This window comes from Pollachius pollachius, assembly GCF_949987615.1.
Source record: "Pollachius pollachius genome assembly, chromosome: 7".
Lineage (NCBI taxonomy): Eukaryota > Metazoa > Chordata > Actinopteri > Gadiformes > Gadidae > Pollachius > Pollachius pollachius.
Genome location: NC_136940.1, coordinates 105270 through 117251, shown reverse-complemented (window position 1 = coordinate 117251; position 11982 = coordinate 105270). Strand labels below are relative to the sequence as shown.

Below are 11982 nucleotides of genomic sequence, written 5' to 3'. Positions count from 1 at the left end.
ATATAAAGGTTATAGCGCCCTCTGTTGGACCGACTCGAAAAGCATCCTATCTACATTCATTGAGTCTGCCTCGCGAATGAAAAGTGCGATATCAATAAAGTTGCCTTGCCTTGCCTATATCTAATGATAGGTTGGGCTTATATTGATCTCTCTCTCTCTCTCTTTATATATATATATAAAACTTGCATAAAAAATTAATGGGAAATTGACTCCAATGGGGCGGTACTTCCATAACCCGAGACGTTCAGAAAGGGGGCGGTACTTCCGGAACCAGAGCCGTTCAGAAAGGGGGCGTTGTCATCACAGTGACAGGTCGGTCCTGCCCATATCGTGACATCACCAGTGCGCATCATACTCGGAAGGGGACGTGTTGTCGGAAGGAGAGGTTAAATTGGGTCACCGTAGTCCCTCACAGACTGCTCTATATATTCAATATATTACATATTATGTAGTATCACAGCCTGAGGAAGGATGGAGACAGAGAACCTCAGCGAGGCGTTGCGGACGCAGAGCCACGAGACGCAGACCGACTACAGACCACAAGGTGAGCGGACTGGTGACTGGACTGGGACTAATGGTGACTGGACTGGGAGTAAGTACTGGTGACTGGGAGTACTGGTGACTGGACTGAGTGCTGGTAACTGAACTGGGAGTACTGGTATGTACTGCTAGCGTTAGTAGTGGTAGTGTACAGACCAGAGACGTGGACTCGAGTCACATGACTTGGACTCGAGTAAGAATCAAGTCATGATTTTGATGACTTCAGACTCGACTTGACAAAATTACGCATGACTTGCGACTCGACTTAGACTTGACTGCTATTGACTTGAGACTTGACCTCTGACTTGTAATGACTCGACATGTCTTGAGTCAAAAACATTTATTGTTTTAGATATCTAACATATTTCCCGCCTGGAGGGCTAGACACCCAAGACGCATTCACTTCCATGAAGATGAAAAAAACAAACAGCGAGCGAAGACAAATCTACACTTGTATCTCCAATAATATCAGAACGAACGACTTTGTCCCATCTCTGGTATAGACTAACTATACTGGTAGTGTTAGTGTGTACTGGTAGAACTGGTAGTGTTGGTGTATATCACTCCCTCCATGAAATAAACGACACCGTGGTTCTCGTTACTGATGGATTTATTGCTGCTCCTTGCCATCTCTCCGTCCACAATCATCCATTGCAATATCCACCGTCGAACTACACATATGATAATGTAAAATAGACACGGTTACATACGGTAAAAGGTTAACACAAATATATTCAGAAAATAAATGTTATCTTGCTATACACATACCTCGCTGGTTGCACATAACCATGAGGGAATGAGGTTTCTTCCGCAAAAATGCTTGTTTCAAAATATCCCAAAGAAAAACATCTTAACTGTTCTGCTTAACTTCATAACTTGTTACTTGACTTCAACACACGAGGCATCTGAGCACGTCTTTACCGGTCAATTGGCTGTTACATCTTAACTGGTTGTTAGGGTACATATGTCGGAAACTTTGGTTCCTACCTAATTTGGCGAACTCAATATATTAAACAAATTGAATACATAAATATAAACAAAAAAAACATTAACTAATGACAAATAATATTTGGCAGGTAAAGTGTATACTGGTAGTGTTAGTATATTACTATACAACTATACCCAATCTATAGTTTCCATGTCTGTCCTGTGTATATAACTATGACTAACTAACGATAACTAACCTCTCTAGGTCAGGTCCCCCGGTTGTGTCAGGCCAACCTCTTCACCCTCCTCAGCTTGTGGATGGAGAGGTTCCCCAGAGAGACTGCTGAAGACCACGACCCGGTCGTATGTAGACCGGACCACGGCCTAGGGGTGTGGACAGACCCTCACTCACTCACTCACTCACTCACTCACTCACTCAGACACTCACTCACTCACTCACTCACTCACTCATGTTCATGTATATAGCCGTCACAGGAAACAATGATAGAGACTGATACAGTGTGTCTCTCTCTCGCTCTCTCTGTCTCTCGCTCTCTCTCTCTCTGTCTCTCTCTCTCTCTCTCTCTCTCTCTCTCTCTCTCTCTCTCTCTCTCTCTCTCTCTCTCTCTCTCTCTCTCTCTCTCTCTCCCCCCCTCTCTCTAGGTTCGGCCCTGTGGTCTGGTGGTGGTCCGTGGGGGCCGGGTCAGGGGCCTCCACGTCTCGGGGCCCCTCCTCCACGCGGGCCAGGAGGCGGTGCTCCACCATGGGGGGGCGGGGCTAGAGGGCAGCCAGCTCTACTTCTCCAGACGGCCATGCTCCGCCTGCCTCAAGATGGTGGTCAACGGTAACTAGAACTAGAGTTCAACTAGAACTAGAGTTTAACTATAACTATAACTAGTATAAATATAGAATAACTATAACTATAACTGAAGTATAACTATGACTAAAACTAGAGTATAACTACAACTAGAGTTTAACTTTAACTGGAGTTTAACTATAACTATAGTATAACTATAGCTATAACTATAACTGGAATATAACTATGACTATAACTAGATTATAACTATAACTAGAGTATAACTAAAAATAGAGTTTAACTATAACTGGAGCTTAACTATAACTGGTGTTTAACTATAACTATAGCTATAACTATAACTGGAATATAACTATGACTATAACTAGAGTATAACTAAAACTAGAGTTTAACTATAACTGGAGTTTAACTATGACTATAACTAGATTATAACTAAAACTAGAGTATAACTAAAACTAGAGTTTAACTATAACTGGTGTTTAACTATAACTGGAGTTTAACTATAACTGGAGTTTAACTATAACTGCAGTTTAACTATAACTATAGTATAACTATAACTGGAATATAACTATGACTGTAACTAGATTATAACTAAAACTAGAGTATAAAGTATAACTAAAACTAGAGTTTAACTATAACTGGAGTTTAACTATAACTATAGTATAACTATAGCTATAACCATAACTGGAAGATAACTATGACTATAACTAGATTATAACTATAACTAGAGTATAACTAAAACTATTAGTATAACTAAAACTAGCGTATAACTGTAACTAGAGTAGAGTACAGTTCTATTTCTCCAGTGAGGTGAGATGAACTAGAACTATAGTTAATAGTCCTGGTCCTCGGTGGTCCTGGTCCTCAGTGGTCCTGATGGTCCTCAGTGGTCCTGGTCCTGATGGTCCTCAGTGGTCCTGGTCCTCGGTGGTCCTGGTCCTCGGTGGTCCTGGTCCTCGGTGGTCCTGGTCCTCAGTGGTCCTGGTCCTCGGTGGTCCTGGTCCTCAGTGGTCCTGGTCCTCAGTGGTCCTGATGGTCCTCAGTGGTCCTGGTCCTTGGTAGTCCTGGGCCTCAGTGGTCCTGGTCCTGATGGTCCTGGTCCTGATGGTCCTGGTCCTGATGGTCCTGGTCCTAATGGTCCTCAGTGGTCCTGATGTTCCTGGTCCTGATGGTCCTGGTCCTCAGTGGTCCTGGTCCTGATGGTCCTGGTCCTCGGTGGTCCTGATCCTCTGTGGTCCTGGTCCTCAGTGGTCCTGATGGTCCTGGTCCTGATGGTCCTGGTCCTGATGGTCCTGGTCCTGATGGTCCTCAGTGGTCCTGATGTTCCTGGTCCTGATGGTCCTGGTCCTCAGTGGTCCTGGTCCTTGGTAGTCCTGGGCCTCAGTGGTCCTGGTCCTGATGGTCCTGGTCCTGATGGTCCTGGTCCTGATGGTCCTCAGTGGTCCTGATGTTCCTGGTCCTGATGGTCCTGGTCCTCAGTGGTCCTGGTCCTGATGGTCCTGGTCCTCGGTGGTCCTGATCCTCTGTGGTCCTGGTCCTCAGTGGTCCTGATGGTCCTGGTCCTGATGGTCCTGGTCCTGATGGTCCTGGTCCTGATGGTCCTCAGTGGTCCTGATGTTCCTGGTCCTGATGGTCCTGGTCCTCAGTGGTCCTGGTCCTTGGTAGTCCTGGGCCTCAGTGGTCCTGGTCCTGATGGTCCTGGTCCTGATGGTCCTGGTCCTGATGGTCCTCAGTGGTCCTGATGTTCCTGGTCCTGATGGTCCTGGTCCTCAGTGGTCCTGGTCCTGATGGTCCTGGTCCTCGGTGGTCCTGGTCCTCTGTGGTCCTGGTCCTCAGTGGTCCTGATGGTCCTGGTCCTGATGGTCCTGGTCCTCGGTGGTCCTGGTCCTCTGTGGTCCTGGTCCTCAGTGGTCCTGATGGTCCTGGTCCTGATGGTCCTGGTCCTCGGTGGTCCTGGTCCTCTGTGGTCCTGGTCCTCAGTGGTCCTGATGGTCCCCCTCCGGGTCCCAGCGGGTGTGATTCAGGTCTTCTTCTGGCCGGGGGACCCGGAGGTCAGCGTGCTCTCGGGTCGCGGTGCGGACCAGTCCCCCGCCCCGGGTTCTGGTGTGGGGCCCAGCCCGGAGGCCCTGCTGGACCTGGGGGCGGTGGAGAGGCTGCGGGCAGGAGGCGGGCCCCCGGTGGTCGTGGCCCTGCGGCCCCTGGCCCCTGGTCTGCCCCAGTACGTGGACCTGAAGTCCAGGACCTCCGACTTCATGGAGCGGGTCCAGGAAGACCAGCCGGAGCAGGACCTGGAGGAGCTGTTCAGGAGGTAGGGGGTCTGTCTGTCTGTCTGTCTGTCTGTCTGTCTGTCTGTCTGTCTGTCTGTCTGTCTGTCTGAAACTAAATGTCTTCTTCTTCTTCTTCTTCTTCTTCTTCTTCTTCTTCTTCTTCTTCCTCTTTCTCTTCCTCATCTTCCTCTTCCCTGCTCCTCCTCCTCCTCCTCCTCCCCAGGCAGCGGAGGAGTCACCTCCAGGAGCTGTCCCGGGCGTTCCTGATCCCGTGTGAGCGGGAGCACCGGGCGGTCCTGGAGCTGCTGGGTCTGGAGGCCTTCTGCCAGGACCCGGACCTCTCCACCCTGAGGAGCAGCATGCTGCAGCTGGTGGAGCTGCTGGCCTCCGTCAGCGCAGGGCTGCCCCTGCTCCACCACGGCTTCTACTGCGCCGGAGAAGACGCTTCACCCAGGTGAGGTTACCCTTTACAAACTGTACTGACAGTATATCAGAAACCCTGTAGTTTACAAACTGTACTAACAGTATATCAGAAACCCTGTCGTTTACAAACTGTACTGACAGTATATCAGAAACCCCGTAGTTTACAAACTGTACTAACAGTATATCAGAAACCCTGTCGTTTACAAACTGTACTGACAGTATATCAGAAACCCTGTCCTTTACAAACTGTACTGACAGTATCTATCAGAAACCCTGTCGTTTACAAACTGTACTGACAGTATCTATCAGAAACCCTGTCGTTTACAAACTGTACTGACAGTATATCAGAAACCCTGTCGTTTACAAACTGTACTGACAGTATCTATCAGAAACCCTGTCGTTTACAAACTGTACTAACAGTATATCAGAAACCCTGTCGTTTACAAACTGTACTGACAGTATATCAGAAACCCCGTAGTTTACAAACTGTACTAACAGTATATCAGAAACCCTGTCGTTTACAAACTGTACTGACAGTATATCAGAAACCCTGTCGTTTACAAACTGTACTAACAGTATATCAGAAACCCTGTCGTTTACAAACTGTACTGACAGTATATCAGAAACCCTGTCCTTTACAAACTGTACTGACAGTATCTATCAGAAACCCTGTCGTTTACAAACTGTACTGACAGTATCTATCAGAAACCCTGTCGTTTACAAACTGTACTGACAGTATATCAGAAACCCTGTCGTTTACAAACTGTACTGACAGTATCTATCAGAAACCCTGTCGTTTACAAACTGTACTAACAGTATATCAGAAACCCTGTCGTTTACAAACTGTACTGACAGTATATCAGAAACCCCGTAGTTTACAAACTGTACTAACAGTATATCAGAAACCCTGTCGTTTACAAACTGTACTGACAGTATATCAGAAACCCTGTCCTTTACAAACTGTACTGACAGTATCTATCAGAAACCCTGTCGTTTACAAACTGTACTGACAGTATCTATCAGAAACCCTGTCGTTTACAAACTGTACTGACAGTATATCAGAAACCCTGTCGTTTACAAACTGTACTGACAGTATATCAGAAACCCTGTCGTTTACAAACTGTACTAACAGTATATCAGAAACCCTGTCGTTTACAAACTGTACTGACAGTATATCAGAAACCCTGTCCTTTACAAACTGTACTGACAGTATATCAGAAACCCCGTAGTTTACAAACTGTACTAACAGTATATCAGAAACCCTGTCGTTTACAAACTGTACTGACAGTATATCAGAAACCCTGTCGTTTACAAACTGTACTGACAGTATATCAGAAACCCTGTCGTTTACAAACTGTACTAACAGTATCTATCAGAAACCCTGTCGTTTACAAACTGTACTAACAGTATATCAGAAACCCCGTAGTTTATAAACTGTACTAACAGTATATCAGAAACCCTGTCGTTTACAAACTGTTCTAACAGTATCTACCTGAAACCCTGTAGTTTACAAACTGTACTAACAGTATATCAGAAACCCCGTAGTTTACAAACTGTACTGACAGTATATCAGAAACCCTGTAGTTTACCAACTGTACTGACAGTATTTATCAGAAGATATATATATATATATATATATGTATAGATCATATGGAGATATCTTTGTCAAGATACTTTCTGGACCAGTTGGACCATGACTCCCACTGGATCACTGGTCTACAGCCGGTTCCTCCTGGTAACGGTCCTCTGCTCCTCGGTTTGTTAAGGGCCCCGACGCCCCCAGCAGGGCCCTCTAAGGAGAGTCCAGACGTGGCCCCCAGGGGTCCGGTTCCCCCGCCCGTCTCCCAGGCTGTGGCCCGCCACTGCATCATCCAGGCCACTTTGCTGGCCTTCAGGACAGGTGAGGCTTCTGACTCACACAGGTCAAAGGTCATGGAGCTGAACCCTTCACACGGTGGTCGGAGGTCAGAGGTCATGGCTTCACTAAAACAAAATGTTTTCAAGCTGTCATCTGCATCCGCTTTGATTGTTTCTAATGAGTCTGTTGTTCTGTAGAAGTAGTTTGAACCACGAGACTCATCTATTTCTAACTAGGAGGTGTGACCCCTCGATGGCTCCTAACAGAGGCTCTGTTTCTGTTTCAGAGGACCCCAAGGTGGGCGTCGGAGCCGTGATCTGGGCCCAGGCGGAGTCGGTGAGTAAAGACTCAACAAGTTATTAAAACCTCACCATGTATGAGATCCAGATGGTCACTTCTGATGTCAGATGGACATAGGGGGTTCTGGAGGTGATCATCCATCGGGGCACTTAAGTCCTGATCCTTTTTAAAGATGTGTCGGTTTAAGTCCTGGTTACTGAAGTCCTATTATAAAAGTCTTGGTTTAATTCCTGGTGAATGAAGCCCTTTTAAAGAAGTCTTGGTTTAATTCCTGGTGAATGAAGTCCTTTTAAAGAAGTCTTGGTTTAAGTCCTGATGACTTAAGTCCTTTTAAAGATGTCTTGGTTCTAATCGTCCTGCTCCCCCCCAGGACGGTGGGGACGGGACTGGCCGACTCTACCTGGTGGGCGGTGGCTACAACGCCTACCCAGTGGGGTCCCAGTACGCCCAGTACCCACAACTGGACACCAAACATCAGGACCGTGGGAGGACCAAGTATCGATACATCATCCACGCTGAGCAGAACGCCCTAACCTTCAGGTCAGAACAACATTTAGACCTGATCCACTGAACAGAACGCCCTAACCTTCAGGTCAGAACAACGTTTAGACCTGATCCACTGAGCAGAACGCCCTAACTTTCAGGTCAGAACAACGTTTAGACCTGATCCACTGAGCAGAACGCCCTAACCCTTAGGTCAGAACAACGTTTAGACCTCACCCACTGAGCAGAACGCCCTAACCTTCAGGTCAGAACAACGTTTAGACCTGATCCACTGAGCAGAACGCCCTAACCTTCAGGTCAGAACAACGTTTAGACCTGATCCACTGAGCAGAACGCCCTAACCCTCAGGTCAGAACAACGTTTAGACCTGATCCACTGAGCAGAACGCCCTAACCTTCAGGTCAGAACAACGTTTAGACCTGATCCACTGAGCAGAACGCCCTAACCTACAGATCAGAACAACGTTTAGACCTCACCCACTGAGCAGAACGCCCTAACCTTCAGGTCAGAACAACGTTTAGACCTGATCCACTGAGCAGAACGCCCTAACCTTCAGGTCAGAACAACGTTTAGACCTGATCCACTGAGCAGAACGCCCTAACCTTCAGGTCAGAACAACGTTTAGACCTGATCCACTGAGCAGAACGCCCTAACCTTCAGGTCAGAACAACGTTTAGACCTGATCCACTGAGCAGAACGCCCTAACCTTCAGGTCAGAACAACGTTTAGACCTGATCCACTGAGCAGAACGCCCTAACCTTCAGGTCAGAACAACGTTTAGACCTGATCCACTGAGCAGAACGCCCTAACCTTCAGGTCAGAACAACGTTTAGACCTGATCCACTGAGCAGAACGCGGCTCCAGGTGTATTCATTCATGTGTGTGGGCCCCCAGGAGCCGGGCGGGCCTCCTGTTCATGTATTCATTCATGTGTGTGGGCCCCCAGGAGCCGGGAGGTGCGCCCCGGGCAGCGGCTCCTGCTCTTCGTCACCAAGTGCCCGTGTGACGAGTGTGTTCCTCTGATCCGGGCGGCGGGCGTCACTCACGTCTTCACCTCGGACCAGGACGCCGGCAAGGACAAGGGGGACATCTCCTACCTCCGCTTCAGGGGCCTCAGGGGGCCCTCCAGGCTGACAGTGAGTCACAGGGTGGAGGGGGGGGGAAGGGTGCATGATAGTTGGATGATGTATGATGGATGGAGGAACGATGATAGATGGATGATGGATGAAGACTAAATGGATGAATGATGATGGAGTCCCTTCCCCTAGCCCTAACCTTAACCTCTCCGTTCCCTTAACCCTAACCTTAACCTCTCCGTTCCCTTAACCCTAACCTTAACCTTAACCTCTCCGTTCCCTTAACCCTAATCTTAACCTTAACCTCTCCGTTCCCTAACCCTAACCTTAACCTTAACCTCTCCGTTCCCTAACCCTAACCTTAACCTTAACTCCTCCCATCCCCCCTCGAGCCGTTGTAATAATAACATCATTACTGTTATGATTGGTTCTCATACTAGCTGTGGTAATAATAACATCATTACTGTTATGATTGGTTCTCATACTAGCTGTGGTAATAATAACATCATTACTGTTATGATTGGTTCTCATACTAGCTGTGGTAATAATAACATCATTACTGTTATGAATGGTTCTCATACTAGCTGTGGTAATAATAACATCATTACTGTTATGATTGGTTCTCATACTAGCTGTGGTAATAATAACATCATTACTGTTATGATTGGTTCTCATACTAGCTGTGGTAATAATAACATCATTACTGTTATGATTGGTTCTCATACTAGCTGTGGTAATAATATCATTACTGTTATGATTGGTTCTCATACTAGCTGTGGTAATAATAACATCATTACTGTTATGATTGGTTCTCATACTAGCTGTGGTAATAATAACATCATTACTGTTATGATTGGTTCTCATACTAGCTGTGGTAATAATAACATCATTACTGTTATGATTGGTTCTCATACTAGCTGTGGTAATAATAACATCATTACTGTTATGATTGGTTCTCATACTAGCTGTGGTAATAATAACATCATTACTGTTATGATTGGTTCTCATACTAGCTGTGGTAATAATAACATCATTACTGTTATGATTGGTTCTCATACTAGCTGTGGTAATAATATCATTACTGTTATGATTAGTGTAATGTTCTCATAGAGTCTGACCTCTGACCTCTGTCTCCACAGTGGCAGAAACGCCCCCTGTTGTCCCCCAGCCTAACCAGTGAGTGCTTCTTTCTGGTCTCACTGGTTTCTTTCTGGTCTCACTGGTTTCTGTCTGGTCGGACCATTTTGACCTTTGACCTGAAAGAATCCATTCCATCTTTATACTGTGGTTTCCATGGTGACCTTTGACCTAATTTCTTCATCACGGTGGTAACCGACTGGTTTTCCTTTCCCATCCCAGATGGTTGTGTTGGAAAGCGCCGCGGATCCCCCAGCAACCAGGATCACCACGACGACAAGAGACTCCGCCTCCCAGACGTGACCCCTGACCTCTCTTCCCCCCTCCCCCCCCCACCTTAGGAAGGTGGAGCGCCATCTCTCCCCACCTCTCCTCCATCAGGACCCCCACCTCTCTTCCCCTTGGAGGACCTTTAGGAAGGTGGAGCTCCTCCTGCACCTCTCCTCCCGTCTCCTCGTTCTCCTAACTGAAGTGGATAGCTGGACCTTCTGAAACTGATCTTGCTCACTTTACTTGAAGCCATCTCTTCCCGTTGAGAGTGCGGATCAAAACAACGAGAAGAATAAGAATAATCAGTAGAGCTATATTATTTATTCACTGTATCACAAGAAGGTTTTTAGAATATGTTATGTTGTTTTAACATTTTAAGTGTCAAATATTTTTGTGGTTATTTTTGCTGCTCCAGAGAAGTTAATCCAGGGTGGCCAACTTTGGGACTTTGGCTGGAGTGAGACTCAGGCGCGCGCCCTAACCCTAATTTAAAAAATGTCAGTCTTTGTTTACTTAGTATAAACGCTGATCCGTTATAAAAATCCACTATAAAAAAATAAAGACAGGCAGCAGGCTCTTAGCTATCAGCCCCAGCATGGCTGCACCTTCTCTGTGTCAGGAGTCCAGGATGAGCCACATGGAGACAAATGAATGCAGGAAGCTTCTCACACACACACACACACACACACACACACACACAGACAAAGATCTGTTAACTTTAGTGGATCTTTCGGGGGGATCTATGACACTAACAGCAAAAGCCTTACATCTACGCCACCTGCCTCATCTGCAAAGCAACCAGCCTTGTGTGTGACTGCAGCCACCCCTCCAGCCTCCTGCCGTCTGGGAGACGGTTAGCAGCCTCATACTTTTTCATACATTTTCATACTGCTGCCGCCATCTGGTGGCGAGTTAGGGTTATTGCTTTTTCTTTATACTGCTGCAGCCATCTGGTGGCGAGTTAGGGTTATTGCTTTTTCTTTATACCGCTGCTGCCATCTAGTGGCGAGTTAGGGTTATTGCTTTTTCTGAATACTGCTGCCGCCATCTGGTGGCGACTTACGGTTATTGCTTTTTCTGAGTACTGCTGCCGCCATCTACTGGCGAGTTAGGCTTATTGCTTGGAGGCAGCAGTATAAAGAAAAAGCAATAACCCTAACTCGCCACTAGTTGGCGGCAGCAGTATTAAAAAAATAAAAAAGTAATAACCCTATCTCGCCACTATATGGCGGCAGCAGTATTAAGAAAAAGCATTAACCCTAATCCTAACCTTACCTCTCCCTTCCTCTAGCCCTAACCTTAACCTCTCCCTTCCTCTGGCCCTAACCTTAACCTCTCCCTTCCTCTAGTCCTAACCTTAACCTCTCCCTTCCTCTAGCCCTAACCTTAACCTCTCCCTTCCTCTGGCCTAACCCTAACCTCTCCCTTCCTCTGGCCCTAACCTTAACCTCTCCCTTCCTCTGGCCCTAACCTTAACCTCTCCCTTCCTCTAGCCCTAACCTCTCCCTTCCTCTAGCCCTGACCTTAACCTCTCCCTCAGAAGATCCCTCAAAATGCACAATTTATTTATTTCACTATAAAAAAAATAAAGACAGGCAGCAGGCTCTTAGCTATGAACCCCACCATGGCTTAACTTTCTTACATTTACATTTAGGGCATTTAGCAGACGCTTTTATCCAAAGCGACTTACAACAAGTGCATTTGTTACAATAAGTACATTTGTCATAAGAAGTGAAACAATATATCGCTGTAGGTACAGTAAAGATGTTCATAGAACCAAGTGCAAGTATTGCAATCGCTAGGCTAACCCATTCCCCGTGTAAAGCAACGATAGCAGCTACTGTAGATGCTACACAATTAAGTACC

General features: G+C 46.6%; 1 protein-coding gene across 1 annotated transcript; it reads left to right on the top strand.

Annotated features, from left to right (window-relative positions):
- The first annotated feature begins 362 nt into the window (after positions 1–362).
- On the top strand, positions 363–10700 carry cdadc1 (cytidine and dCMP deaminase domain containing 1). Its single transcript, XM_079740407.1, has 11 exons — positions 363–544; positions 1733–1857; positions 2131–2311; positions 4292–4589; positions 4772–5002; positions 6738–6871; positions 7116–7165; positions 7500–7669; positions 8580–8769; positions 9849–9885; positions 10069–10700. Exons 1-11 carry the CDS (start codon positions 472–474, stop codon positions 10185–10187), a joined length of 1608 nt encoding a protein of 535 aa, XP_079596533.1. The 5' UTR covers positions 363–471; the 3' UTR covers positions 10188–10700.
- The last annotated feature ends 1282 nt before the right edge of the window (positions 10701–11982 follow it).